This window comes from Paroedura picta, chromosome 3, assembly GCF_049243985.1.
Source record: "Paroedura picta isolate Pp20150507F chromosome 3, Ppicta_v3.0, whole genome shotgun sequence".
Taxonomy (NCBI): domain Eukaryota; kingdom Metazoa; phylum Chordata; class Lepidosauria; order Squamata; family Gekkonidae; genus Paroedura; species Paroedura picta.
The window spans coordinates 109,153,314-109,165,858 of NC_135371.1; the positions used below are offsets into that span (position 1 = coordinate 109,153,314).

The following is a 12,545-nucleotide window of genomic DNA, read 5'->3' on the forward strand; positions in this document are numbered from 1 at the left end:
TGTTAGACTGCACCATAATGTCATACTCAAGGGATGTGTTTGCCATTGCCTACTTACATAGACCCAGCAGAATGGCCTTTGTGTACTTAAGCTACATTAGCATGAAAGCCTTTCACATTTGCTGCATGGTGGCAGTGGCTGAGTTAATAAAACGATAGAAGTATCTGAAGAAGTGTGCATGTACATGAAAGCTTATACGGTGAATAAAACTTAGTTGGTCTTAAAATTGCCACTGGATCTGAACTTTGTTTCACTGCCTCACACCAACACAGCTACCCACCTGAATTAATAAAATGATGCATTTGTGTTTTCTTGTAATGTACACAGTTGATAAGAAAATACCATGTAATATGAAAAATATTTGGCACGGAGCAGAGTTTTTAAATCTCTGGCACTGTTTTATAGTTATTGGTTTGAAGAGCCGATGGCCATTTGGGCTCCATCTTATCAAAACCTTGGCTACATGGGGAATGCCCCCTTCCTCCTCCCAGGGCACATCCAGCATGCATGGCAAGGCTGACCATGATGCACTGATCAGCGTTTGTGGCTTTGTTCCCTTCATCGTTTGCCAGGCCACTGACTCCAACAGTCTCAGACAATCGTAGCAACCGCCAACTATGTTCTCAAGAGAAGATCTATTCATATAAGTACAGATCCTTATGAAAGAAGTCCTTTCACTGTCTTGCAGGAGTGGGGGGCAACAATGTCTGATTTAACAAATATTTACTATTTCTCAGGCTCTTGTTAGAACGTTCATATTATGTTCTCCAGTTGTAGAAGAAGGGGGTGGGGGTTGTACCGCTTTTCACTACCCAAAGGAGTGGGGAATCAAACCCAGCTCTCCAGATTAGAAGCAACCACAATATCACATTCCAGCATTAAAGCTGCTGGGGCACAATCCAATCAAAGTGAAGTTCTGTTGGTCTTAGCATCATATATTTAAGCATGTTCTTCATTTGTCCATTGAAATTAATAGAACAGAGCTAAACATTAACTGGGTCATGTCCTCAGTGTCTTTTGTGCTCATGAAAATTTTGCTATAATATTTCAACCTGATTTTTTTTAAGGCATGTGGATGGAGCAAGGACTGTTTAATTTCATGTGATACCTTAACAGGGGTAGACATACACACAGCTGCAGGTTGCTTTTGAACCATCACGTCACAGTTTCAAAAGCACTTTGCCTTATAGCATTCAATGGGAGCTGTTTTTTTTTTGGGGGGGGGGGGGACAAGACTAACTCCTCCATGGACTCGTGGAACAACATCCCTGCTTTTTGACTCCAAAACCATAGTTACAAAGGTATATTCACACTAGTATTTTGCTGTTCATGATCCTTGTTACAGTAGGCCTCACACATCATTGGCAGTAACCGAGTGATGCTGTCTGGTGTTATCTTTGTAATATCAGAAGTCATGACAGGAATCCCAGCCAGCAAAGGATCCCTGCAAATAGTTGTGTATTCCATAATAGCCATTTCTGTCCTCTCAGAAAGAAACAGTTGATAAAGTCCCTTTTAAAAATACCATACTGATTGACAAAGGGCAAAGTGATATGCACTATTTCAAAATTATAGCGAAGAGCAGAAGTTGTTAATCCTTTAAATAGCAAATAAATGAAATAGTTTACTCTGTGAATTTTCAAACATCTATAATCTATTCCCACATTTTCAAAACTCAAGCATTTAATTTCTGTAGTATACATACTCCTGGTCAGAGCTGTTTGGTTCCATGTTCTGTGATTCTGTATAATCATTAGAATTTCTAGTTTAAATTGTTATTCTGAATGGTCTATAACAGCTAGGTATAATACAAAGTTCTGAAGCCCTGGATCAAAGAGATTGGGAAGAAAGGGGAAAAGGACATGCTGGTACGAAACGGACCTGCTGTCTCTCAGAATCATGTTACTGAAATTGGAAACTCCTGTGTAACCTCCTAATAAAACAATGCTAAATGGGGGAAACATTCCATGTTACAATTACAAAATGTTACTGTTTTGAAAAAGAACCTCCAAACATTTGAGGAAAATACTGAAGACTGTCCTGTCTACTTGCATATTATGGCAAAACATATAAGCCACAATACTTCTCTTAATGAAGTTATTTAAACCTTTGAATCTAGCAAAACCATCTGCTGCTAGTGACTTGGTGATTTATGCTTATGCATTCCTGCCCGAACTGAAAACCAGCACTGCCAAACATCCTATTATCTTCTGGCAAACAGCTACAGATTGGACATCCCTAGAAAGGAAAAACAACAACAACAAATTGTTCCTACTGCACACATTGATTCTACTTCAAAGTTTAGAAGTCTGCCTTTCTAAAGCAATGAAAGGGCCACTGCCAGCACAAGAACTGAAACTGCAGTTTATGTACCCCCCTTTATGGAAGTGTCAATTCCTACAAATGACACATCTTAGAAGCCTTATCAGTTCAAGGGCCTAGTACTACTAATGCTTCTGACATGGGAGGGCTGGAAAACTAATGCATGAATTGATTCTGACATCTAGTGGGCTACAGCCACAGGGAATTGGACGCTTATCTCTTTTCCCTTACTGGGTTAAAATCATGAACATTTCTGCTGTGATTTTTTTTAATGAGTGTCTCCTCTTGCTTGACATATCCTGTGTACATAGAGTCTTGCAGTGAGAGACAACAGAAGTTGATTCATCCTTCCCATCACAACTGTTAACCCTAATTTTTTTTCAAATAAATAATTTAAAATTTACACACAGCTCAAATTCTGATGCTAAAGCTCACCCACAGCAGTCCAAATAAGATATATTTTATGTAGAATTCAACTCATATCTCAAAATGTTATATTTGAATATGTGCTAATTTCATATACGTACTTTCATCTTTTTCCTAATTGAACTAAACTTGGGGTACTGTAAGAAAAAGATTCTCCAATACTGTGACTAACTTTATTCTCTGTTAATTTCCTTTTCCTTATGTTTTACATGCTAGCGTGGAAACAGTAAATGATGGGCAATTTCACAGTGTGGAGTTGGTAATGTTGAACCAGACGTTGAACTTGGTTGTTGATAAAGGTGCTCCCAAGAGTCTTGGAAAATTGCAGAAACAACCTGTAGTCAGTCACGACTCACCTCTGTATATTGGAGGTAAGTTGAGTTGCCCACAGAATTATGGTTGAGCTTCTGCAGGTATCTATGCCATCCAAGAGAAATTTCTTTGAGAAACTAACTTTTGTGCACTTCAGAAAAGAAACAGAATGCATCAGTTATTTCACAACTTTTAAGGCATGTCAATAGTGTGGTGTGGAAAAGCCAGTGTGGTGTAGTGGTTAAGAGTGATGGCCTCTGATCTGGAGAACCAGGTTTGATTCCCCACTCCTCTACATGCAGCCAGCTGTGTGACCTTGGAACAGTCAGTTCTCTCAGAGCTCTCTCAGCCCCATCTACCTCACAGAGTGCCTCTTGTGGGGAGAAGAAGGGAAAGTGAATGTAAGCCACTTTGAGATCCCTTTGTATAGTGAAAAGCAGGATATAAAAATCAACTCTCCTTTTGATAATCATAATCATCTGATAACAATTGCTTATAATGCACATTATGGTGCTTTCATGCCATACTGAAATCACAGGGCTGTCCTAACTATTTGCCTTCCGCTGTCCAAGATGGTCTTCGTAGAATTGTGCAGTTCCTGTTTGGGGTGGCAGGAACACCGGCAGGGGCTCCCTCCCTCCACCCACCACTACCACTGTCCCCAGCCACAGTCCCTGGCCCTCCACCCTCCCTCCCCGCTCCAGCTACCTGACTACTTCACCAATGGAAGAAGTTGGAGGGGAATGCAGCAAGGGGCGGGACATCCCTCCTGATTAGCTGTTCATTGGACAGATGGCCAATCAGGGATGGGACAGCTGGGACAGCCTCCCTGATTGGTGGGTAGGCAATGAGTCCCAGCTCCTCCCAGTACCCTCTTACCCTTTTATTAAGAGAGACAGATAATGTAATGCATGTGAAGGAGGATAAGCAGAGCAACCCCTACCATACTATGAACTACTGCTACATGTTTGCCTTTTACCATACCATTATGTTATCTTGAGTTCTTGGAATACCAAGAAGGACCTGCACTGCTTCTGAAGTGCTTCTGTCCTTTTTTTTGCAGGTATTCCTACATCCTCAGGACTATCTTCATTGCGGCAAGGTACAGAGAGGACACCCAGTGGTTTCCATGGTTGCATACATGATGTCCGCATTAATAACGAACTGCAGGATTTCAAGGATCTACCACATCAGTCAGTAGGGGTCCTTCCTGGCTGCAAATCCTGTAACATCTGCAAGCATGGAATCTGCCGCTCTATTGAGAAAACAAGTGTTGTGTGCGAGTGCCACCCAGGCTGGACAGGCTCCCTTTGTGACCATGAAGTTAAAGATCCTTGCCCCAATAGCAAGTAAGTTTCATGCCATTTGAGTTGGGAACAAGGCAGAGAGAGGTTCTTAAGTGAATGAGCATGCTGATAAATGCCCTGAACTGTATAACACAAGCCAGCCTGGTATCATCAGATCTCAGAAACTAAGCAGGCTCAACTTTAATCAGTGTTTAGATCAGAGACTACTAAAGAATATCAAGATCAAAACTGGGGGGGGGGGGGTGCACCAACTCCACCAACCCAGCTGAACATGGGCTGGGTTCTCTTGCAGCCTGGTTTAACTTGGGCTGCATGAGCTCTCTGCCACTCAAGACTGACTTCTGCAGTCCCTTTAAATTTTAAAAAGACTGCATAAGCCTGGCCAACAAAAAGACTGAGAGGTAGGTTCTTGTCTCTCTACTGTTTCAGATCTACACAAAATCCCAAAGAAAAATGGGATTTTCTTGGGATTAATCATTCATTCATTCTACTTATATGCCACCACTCCTGGACTGCCATCTCACGGTAGCTCATGACACATAAAACATACAATACAAATGTACCAGTTTTCCTGAGAAAAAACAAATATATTTGGGGAGCTTGGATATACTTAAAAAGTGGGTACAGTTTTGGCTCGGGTATATCCAAATGCACACTCCTAGTCACAACATAGAATCAGGCAATGGCAAACCACCCCTGAACATCTCTTCCCTTGAAAACCCCACCAGGGTTCACCATAAGTCGGCTCTGACTTGACAGCAAAAAAAAAAAGGGGGGGGGGAAGAATGCCAACCAAGCTATATTCTCAATGAATTGAGCCAAATGTTAAGTTATTCCTTATATGTCTATGTAGTTTAATATCGGATTCATAATAAATGTCTGTGAGGCAAAGCACCCTAATTTCACCATGGGTAACATGAATAGTAGTGGGTCTGCTTCAGCTTGCAGGTGTTTGTGATTAGCTTTTCTCATAGATACTCTCTGTGTCTCTTTTGAGGCCTGATATCAGGATACAGTAATTGGCTAAGTGAAAAACCTGCACTCAGGGCAGTAACTAGATGGGGGGGGGGAGCACCCGGTGCAAGTTGTATCACTTCTTGGAGGGCTCCAATGAAGGAGCATTCTGATTGGATTCTGAAGCCAGAGAGCAAGAAACCATATTGGAGCCTTAGATAAGGGTGATGCCATGGGACAGATACATAAACTTCAAGCTTGGACTCTGCAGTTTTGAATGGTACACCTGCTAATGCTATACTAAAGTGTCAGAAAGAAAAGGTTTGCTTTTGTCGTGTTCTTTGCTAACTAACTCTAGAGACTGTGTTGCCTAGTAGTATTTTTAATTTTATTTCCTCAGTAAACCTGTATGTATTTTTCCAAAAGTTTTAGTCTTCTCAGGGATCCATGAGTTTGAGCCCTGCTTACTAGGCAGCAGCTCAGAGGAACCCAGGCTTGGGTTTCCTGACAATGTCATTAAGGGGAGAGGTTCCCCTTGTGACCTTACCATAAAACTCAGTAATATTTTCAGAAATTGGAGATATATTTGACTGCCATGAATCTAAAAAAAAAAAATCCTGTATTTGGAAATGCTAATATTTCTGTCAACTATTCATACCAACTTAAGTGTACCAATTAGCTATTTCTTTTTGCCTCCAAGGTGCCTCCATGGTAAATGCACAGCCACCAGTTCTGGTTACTCATGTAAGTGCATAGATGGTTTCACAGGAATGTATTGTGACAGAAAGAATGATTCCTCCAACCCCTGCAGACTTCTGAAATGCAGCCATGGGCAGTGTAAGATCTCAGCTGATGGGGAGCCTTACTGCGAGTGTGATCCGAATTACAGTGGTGAGCGCTGTGACAGAGGTTGGTATCTGCAAAGTGTATGTCTGGTGCGTGTTTTACTGTGATCTTTTGGTTCATATACAAAGGACAACTTACATGAAGGTAGTGCTCAGAAGATTTCTCTTCCACAATTTTAATTGTACTTTTTGATCATATAATCCATCTTCTCAGCAAGAAAAACAGAATATCTCATGATATCAGGGGCCCTATTGGATCTTAAACAGTTCCACAGGGCCTGTAAGGTTGAGGCCTACATATATACCATCGAGCTGGCCTCCTTACTTAAACAAAGAAATCCTGGATATAATTGGAAACTAATGAATATGTATTCAATGTCTGTACTAACAAAACACTTTATTCCCCCCTTTCTCTCTGATAAATAAACTGTAAATTGTTAGTTTTAAATGCTGAATTGTCTTAACCTGCTGAAAATTATAAATTGTTGTGGTATGCCTTGAGCCTTCTGGGAACAATGGCATATAAATTAGATAGACAGACAGACAGACCTCCCTGTCTAAAAATCCACCCATTCGATAAACCCTCTAGAATTTTAACCCCCCCCCCCCTCGTTCAGTTCAGCTTAGCCAGTTAAGTTCAACTCAGCCAGTGGTGAAGAGGCAGTCGGTAGGTTTTGAAACCTTAAGCTTAAATTTCAATTATATAACTTTGATTAGTATTTCTATCTTATGCTTGATTACTTGTATTATAATATTGTATTAAATTGTATTTGAATTTTGGTGCAATCTGCCCTCAGCCACTAAGGGAAGGGCAGAATATAAGTGAAAAATAAAATAAAATATAAATGAAGTAAATTAATAAAATAAGTCCTTGCATTTAACCTTGTAAGATTATGCACATCAAAAAGTTATGATGCATGCCCAATGCCACCGGTAGCACACTCTGGCTGACGGCAAGTGGACTTCCCAGGAGCCTCCAAAGAGGGTGACAGACCCATCCTTAGCAGTCATTGGACTGTCAAGGTTGTAACTCTGCCTAGGATGGCACTGTGGGTTTCTGGGTTCACCTTCCTGGTCAGTTTTCACCATAGATGCTGTCATCTGACATATCATCAGCCTGCATAAAAGGGTTGTTTTATATTAGGATTGCATTTGATTAATTTAGGCTTTTTACTTATTGGCAGACTTAACTGAGATGTTAAATGGTGGTCTTTTATACATTTTTATTATTGTTGTTTTAGTTATATTGTAAGTTGCATTGAGTTCTACAAGGTAGAAAGAAAGCTAATGAATATTTTAAATAAAAATAATAAATACATTGATCAAATCACTGTTGCCCACTAGCCTCCGCTGAACATGCTGTAGAAAAGGGCATAGTTGAGACACATAGCCCAGAGCCATATGGAAGGGTGGTATTAAAATTTAAATAAATAAATAGTTGAAGGCAGTAAATAGAAATCTGTTGAGTATTCTTTTCTTCTCACTTTGGATTGGATTAATCCCTTTACTATGACTTTATAGTCAGTGTTTTTTCAGAGAACCTTATCAACTTGAAAGAATCACATATTCTTGCTAGAAGACGTATTCTAACTATTCAGAGCTGAGTTGATCAGCAGAGTTTCTCTCTCACTATGTTACAGCTTACTAAACACTCTCATGGAGAAGATAATTCATTGTAAACAGGAAATAAACTCCCAACAGCTTTATACCCACTGAGAGCAACATAGACCTCCTACCCTCCTCCTGTCCCAAGAAACTACTTGGATCAGGCCTAGAAATACAACTACACCCACGTAGCTCAATATGTGGTTAATTCCTCTAAATCAGTGGTCCCCAACCCCCGGCCGGGGACCGGGACCAGTTCGTGGATCAGTCGGTACCAGGCCGCGGCTCCTCCTCATCCTCCTCCCTGGCTGCTGCCTCAGGGGCTGCCCTGCCACTCTGCTGGTGGCTCACCTTTGGTGCTCTTCAGCGGCCACCATGGCTGGGGCTCCCCCTTGGCGTGGCACTGCACAGCTGCTGCTGGCAGCACCCCCCAGCAGGCAGCAGGAAGTCAGAGGCACCAGCAGGAAAGCAAGTGGAACAGGGGCTCAGGCAGGAGCAGTGACATCCCTTGGCAAAAGACTACCCCCCGCCCGGGCCTCAATAATATTGTCAAGTGTTGACCGGTCCCCGGTGATAAAAGGGTTGGGGACCACTGCTCTAAACCATACAAGTCTTCCTAAATCATGGGTTGATCTATGTCTACTAGATAGACTAACATGCAGTGTACCGTAGTGCATAATGCTTAATCCATGTTCTTTATGTTTGGGATTGTGCCAGATGAATGTTCAACTTTCTCATAACCTTTGTCTGTTTCTTAACAGAAAATCAGTGCCAAGGAGAGATAGTTCGTGAATTGATTAGGAAGCAACAAAATTCCATCTCTTGTGTCTCCACTGTCAAGGTACAGCGCATGGAATGTCACGGCAGCTGTGGGAATGATCAGTGCTGCGTTCCCATCCGGAGCAAAAGACGGAAATATATCTTCCAGTGTGTGGATGGCTCCTCCTTCACAGAAGAGCTGGAGAGGCATGTGGAATGTGGCTGTGGGAAGTGCTTATAAACAGCTAGCCAGCCTCTGTCACTTGTATCGACTCAGATTTGCTATCAAAAGTGGGACCTATTTACTTTTAAGTGAAGAAGAGAATATTAAGTATATTGTAAAATACACAAAAAATAGAAGTTATTTTTATTATGAAAAGTGACTATTTTCATCTTTTATTATATAAAGTATCTGACTGTTTTGGGTATATGTATCATACAGTGAGTTATTTTTAGTATGGATTTTTTTTACAGTTATAAAAAAATTTGGAAAAATTATTCCAAATTTAAACACAGGGATTAAAAAAACAGAATATAGTTGATAAAGCTTTGCACGATGACCAGATGTGAAGGCAATTCAAAGGATTTGCCACAGAAGTAGTGGGATATGTCTTTAAAAATTCTGGATAGAAGCACATAAGAAATCTTCAGCTCTCAGAGACTTTTCCTGTCTGAGTGTGCTCAATTAATATCTCTTTCAGTTGATGATGGCATAATTGCTAGTTGTATTTTGTCAGTGTTGTGGGTCAGCTTGACACCATTGCCAAAAAAGCACACTGCAATAGCTTGGGACTTATGCACAGATTTTCTTATGCACATGTTAATGTAGTGGTGGTAATACCTCTTGCCTTGTATGTATCATTGGCTCTCACACTGTTGTGTTAATCATCAGTTGTATTGGCTGCTGCAAAAATGAATAGGAGAAATGTTTTGTTTATGAAATTTCTTTTTTTTTTACATTAACAGATGGAAAGTAAGTGCTGTGTAATACCTAACTAATAACATAGGGAACAATCCACATAACCAGCATGTCCTTTTCTCTTCCACCCACATTTGTTGTTCTACGTATAGTGCTTCATCCCAATTCTCCTACCTTCTATTATTTCATGTGCAGAGAAATACCTCCCAGAGGATAGACTGAATCATCCCTTTAGTAATCAACCAGTGTGTTGTAATGATCAGAGAACTGGATTATACTTTGCAGAGCAGCTATGCCAAGGATACACTGAAACACAGCCTTACTGGAGTATGACAATCACTTTAAGAATTGCCACAGTCCCCCTTAAATGAAACTATTGCTTCTGTCAGCAGGCCCCAGCATGTGGCAAACTGGAAACGAAAAAGTAACGCAGACAGGAAGTCTCCATATGCTAAACATGGTCCACATGCTAAGCTACTCAATGCGTTACAGCTGCCACATGGGACAGCCAGAATGCGGAGACAGTTTACTGCAGTTTCCATATAGGATGGACCTCTCTTCAGATGGGAGCATGAGGGGAGTAAGAAGTTTTACAGAGCATTACTCACAGGAATTTTGTATTGGTGGACGATCATAAATGCCTTTGGTGTTCTGCACATCCATACCATCTGTCTGAAGTTCCTGTTCTCCTATCCATTCTGGCATGCAGGTGACAGCGGCAGCCTATAAAAGCCATTGGTTAGAGAGGTAGAATTTTTGCCAGTCCTGAAGCGATAACAAGTTCCCTGAATCCTAGTCTGATCCCAAGAGGCCAGTAGAATCCTAGAGGCTTGCAATGGGCCCTTTCCAGTAGAAGACATACAGAGCAGCTTTGCTTTTATTTTAATGCAAGCATCTAGGAATAACACAGCCTCTCTGAAGTGAACAGCTTTGACCATGTCATAAGCATTTTCCCCTTTTTCAGCTTTCAGGAGCCTGAAAGTGCTTAAGAGTCTTTATTGTAATTACAGCCTTATGAAAGCCACAATAGTTTGTTCAGATTTCCTTATGGATTCTCAGGATAATTTCAGGCAGGAGGGAACTGACTGATACAATAGTCGCCTTTCAGCACTAGTAGTAGTACGTGGAGCCTGCAATCAGCGTAACATAAAACAATCACTGGTTACTTTGCCAAAAAACTGATTGAAATAATAGTTCAGGAGCCAGTGCAGGGGGGAAAAATCTGCTGTGGAGAGTTTGTATTATTCTGAGCATAATATGTGATGCTACAAGCAGCTGGAATGTATAATGTAGAAATGTACCACAATCTGCACAGACCAAAGTTTGCAAAAGCAGATGCAACACCACTCCCTTGGGTAAACATGACTTTGGCATAAACATCTTTCTCCTAACAATTTATTCCCTTTTGGTTACCCAAGAAGCTGTTGCCTCTGTCATAATGAACACCCATCCAAAATATCATAGAACTGAAATGCTACTATAATATCAGTTCCTTGGTTTTGCAAGGTGGCTGTTCTGGATGCTCCATGCTGCTAAAGAGAAAACCATTAAAATAAGCAAGAAAGGAGGTACAGCGTCACTTTGGTCATTGTGTCTTTTAATTAACTTACCAGCTATGGGGGGGGGGGACGCACCAGCATTCTGTAAAATAATTCCAAGGGCGTTGCCAAACTGAATAGTTGAATGATAACTAGCCACAGTAGAGAAAGGCTAGCCCTGTTCTATTGCTACATACTTGGGACTATGCTATGATCTAGAAGAAAGGCCACTTTATTTGTTTTCTGTCCCTGAACAGTGTATGTTTTGCTGTGTGTCAGCTGATGTGATACCAAATCCGGTTCTTCAATTTTGCTTTTTAAAGTGCCAAAAGATCTATGAAGTTAGTTTTTAAAGCGTTAATTAGATCTCTCTAATCTCTCTTAAATGACAGTGCATTTCAGCTACTGTAAATGGAATGCAGTAGTTTACTTTTGAAAGTTAATATAAAGAAAGATTGCTAACCCTATAAAAATTGTACATTGGCAATGTGGACTGATATGAATTCTGTGTATTATACTAGATTGTCCTATTGTGATGTAATAAATTTAAGTAAATTGTTGGGTTATAGATGAGTGCTTTTCCTGTGTTACTTTGTCTCCTTGGAGGGCATATTTCCACCTGTACATTTACCTGCTCTTGCTCCAACTGATTGAGCATGTTAGACATTCTTGCCAGAGATGCTAATTTTTTAGACTAAGACCGCACAGTGAATGCACAGCACATAGAGGCATTTAGTGTCCCCAGAGAGTGATCACAGGTCTCATGCAGGTGATGTATTTATTACTCCCTCAAAACGGTGTTTGCTGAATAAGCTGGGCAGGGAGGGAACAAAAGTTCTGTTACAATTATATCTACAGCACAACTTAAAGCTCCTCCTTTCGGACTTGATGGTCAGCTTCATATAAGACTGAAGATAACTGGTTTTTTGTACCCCACTTTTCACTCCCCAAAGGAGTCTCAAAGTGGCTTACAATCACCTACCGTTCCTCTCCCCACAGCAGACACTTTGCGAGGTAGGTGGGGCTGAGAAAGTTCTGAGAGAACTGTGACTGGCCCATGGTCACCCAGATGGCTTTGTGTGTAGTAGTGGGGAATCAAACCCGGTTCTCCAGTGCCCTTAACCACTACATTGAGCTGTGACAGCCTTGGAGTCTTCATAAAACCATTGCTATCAAGATTCTTTGTTCTGTGTTGGAGTTATGTGCTTTCCAAACACAAGGAGCTAAAACTTCTCTTTATATTTGAAAGCTGGTTCCAAACATCTTTGAGGAAAAGATACCAGACCAGCTATCATGCAAATCATATGCATTCCCGCTCTACTTGCTTTTAAACAGTTAAGAGAGAAGGAGATGCATAATACCTGGTCTCACTATGCAGTGGAACAGTGAGTCTTGCATTTGGTACTTCTCTTTCTGGTATCCATCTGTTCTTCCAAAGTATGGCTTGTTATGATAGGGAAGGTAGGTTGCCCTGAATAACATGGAAACCAGCTTTACAACCCGAGCAGCCTCAGAGAAGATAGCCATTCATATAGAAACCAATCTTATAGTTGAGCCA

At 41.0% G+C, this 12,545-nt stretch overlaps 1 protein-coding gene across 3 annotated transcripts in view; it reads left to right on the top strand.

Moving 5' to 3' along the window:
• SLIT3 (slit guidance ligand 3) overlaps positions 1–11,555 on the top strand; it is a 713,209-nt gene extending 701,654 nt beyond the window's left edge. For 2 of the 3 annotated variants that reach the window (XM_077327141.1, XM_077327143.1), the window contains 4 exons: positions 2,965–3,119; positions 4,124–4,409; positions 6,022–6,230; positions 8,533–11,555. In XM_077327141.1, the coding sequence (XP_077183256.1) occupies positions 2,965–3,119; positions 4,124–4,409; positions 6,022–6,230; positions 8,533–8,771 (889 nt within the window). In that variant the 3' untranslated portion in view covers positions 8,772–11,555. The remainder of the gene's footprint in view (positions 1–2,964; positions 3,120–4,123; positions 4,410–6,021; positions 6,231–8,532) is intronic. The other variant, XM_077327142.1, reaches the window with a different exon arrangement.
• The last annotated feature ends 990 nt before the right edge of the window (positions 11,556–12,545 follow it).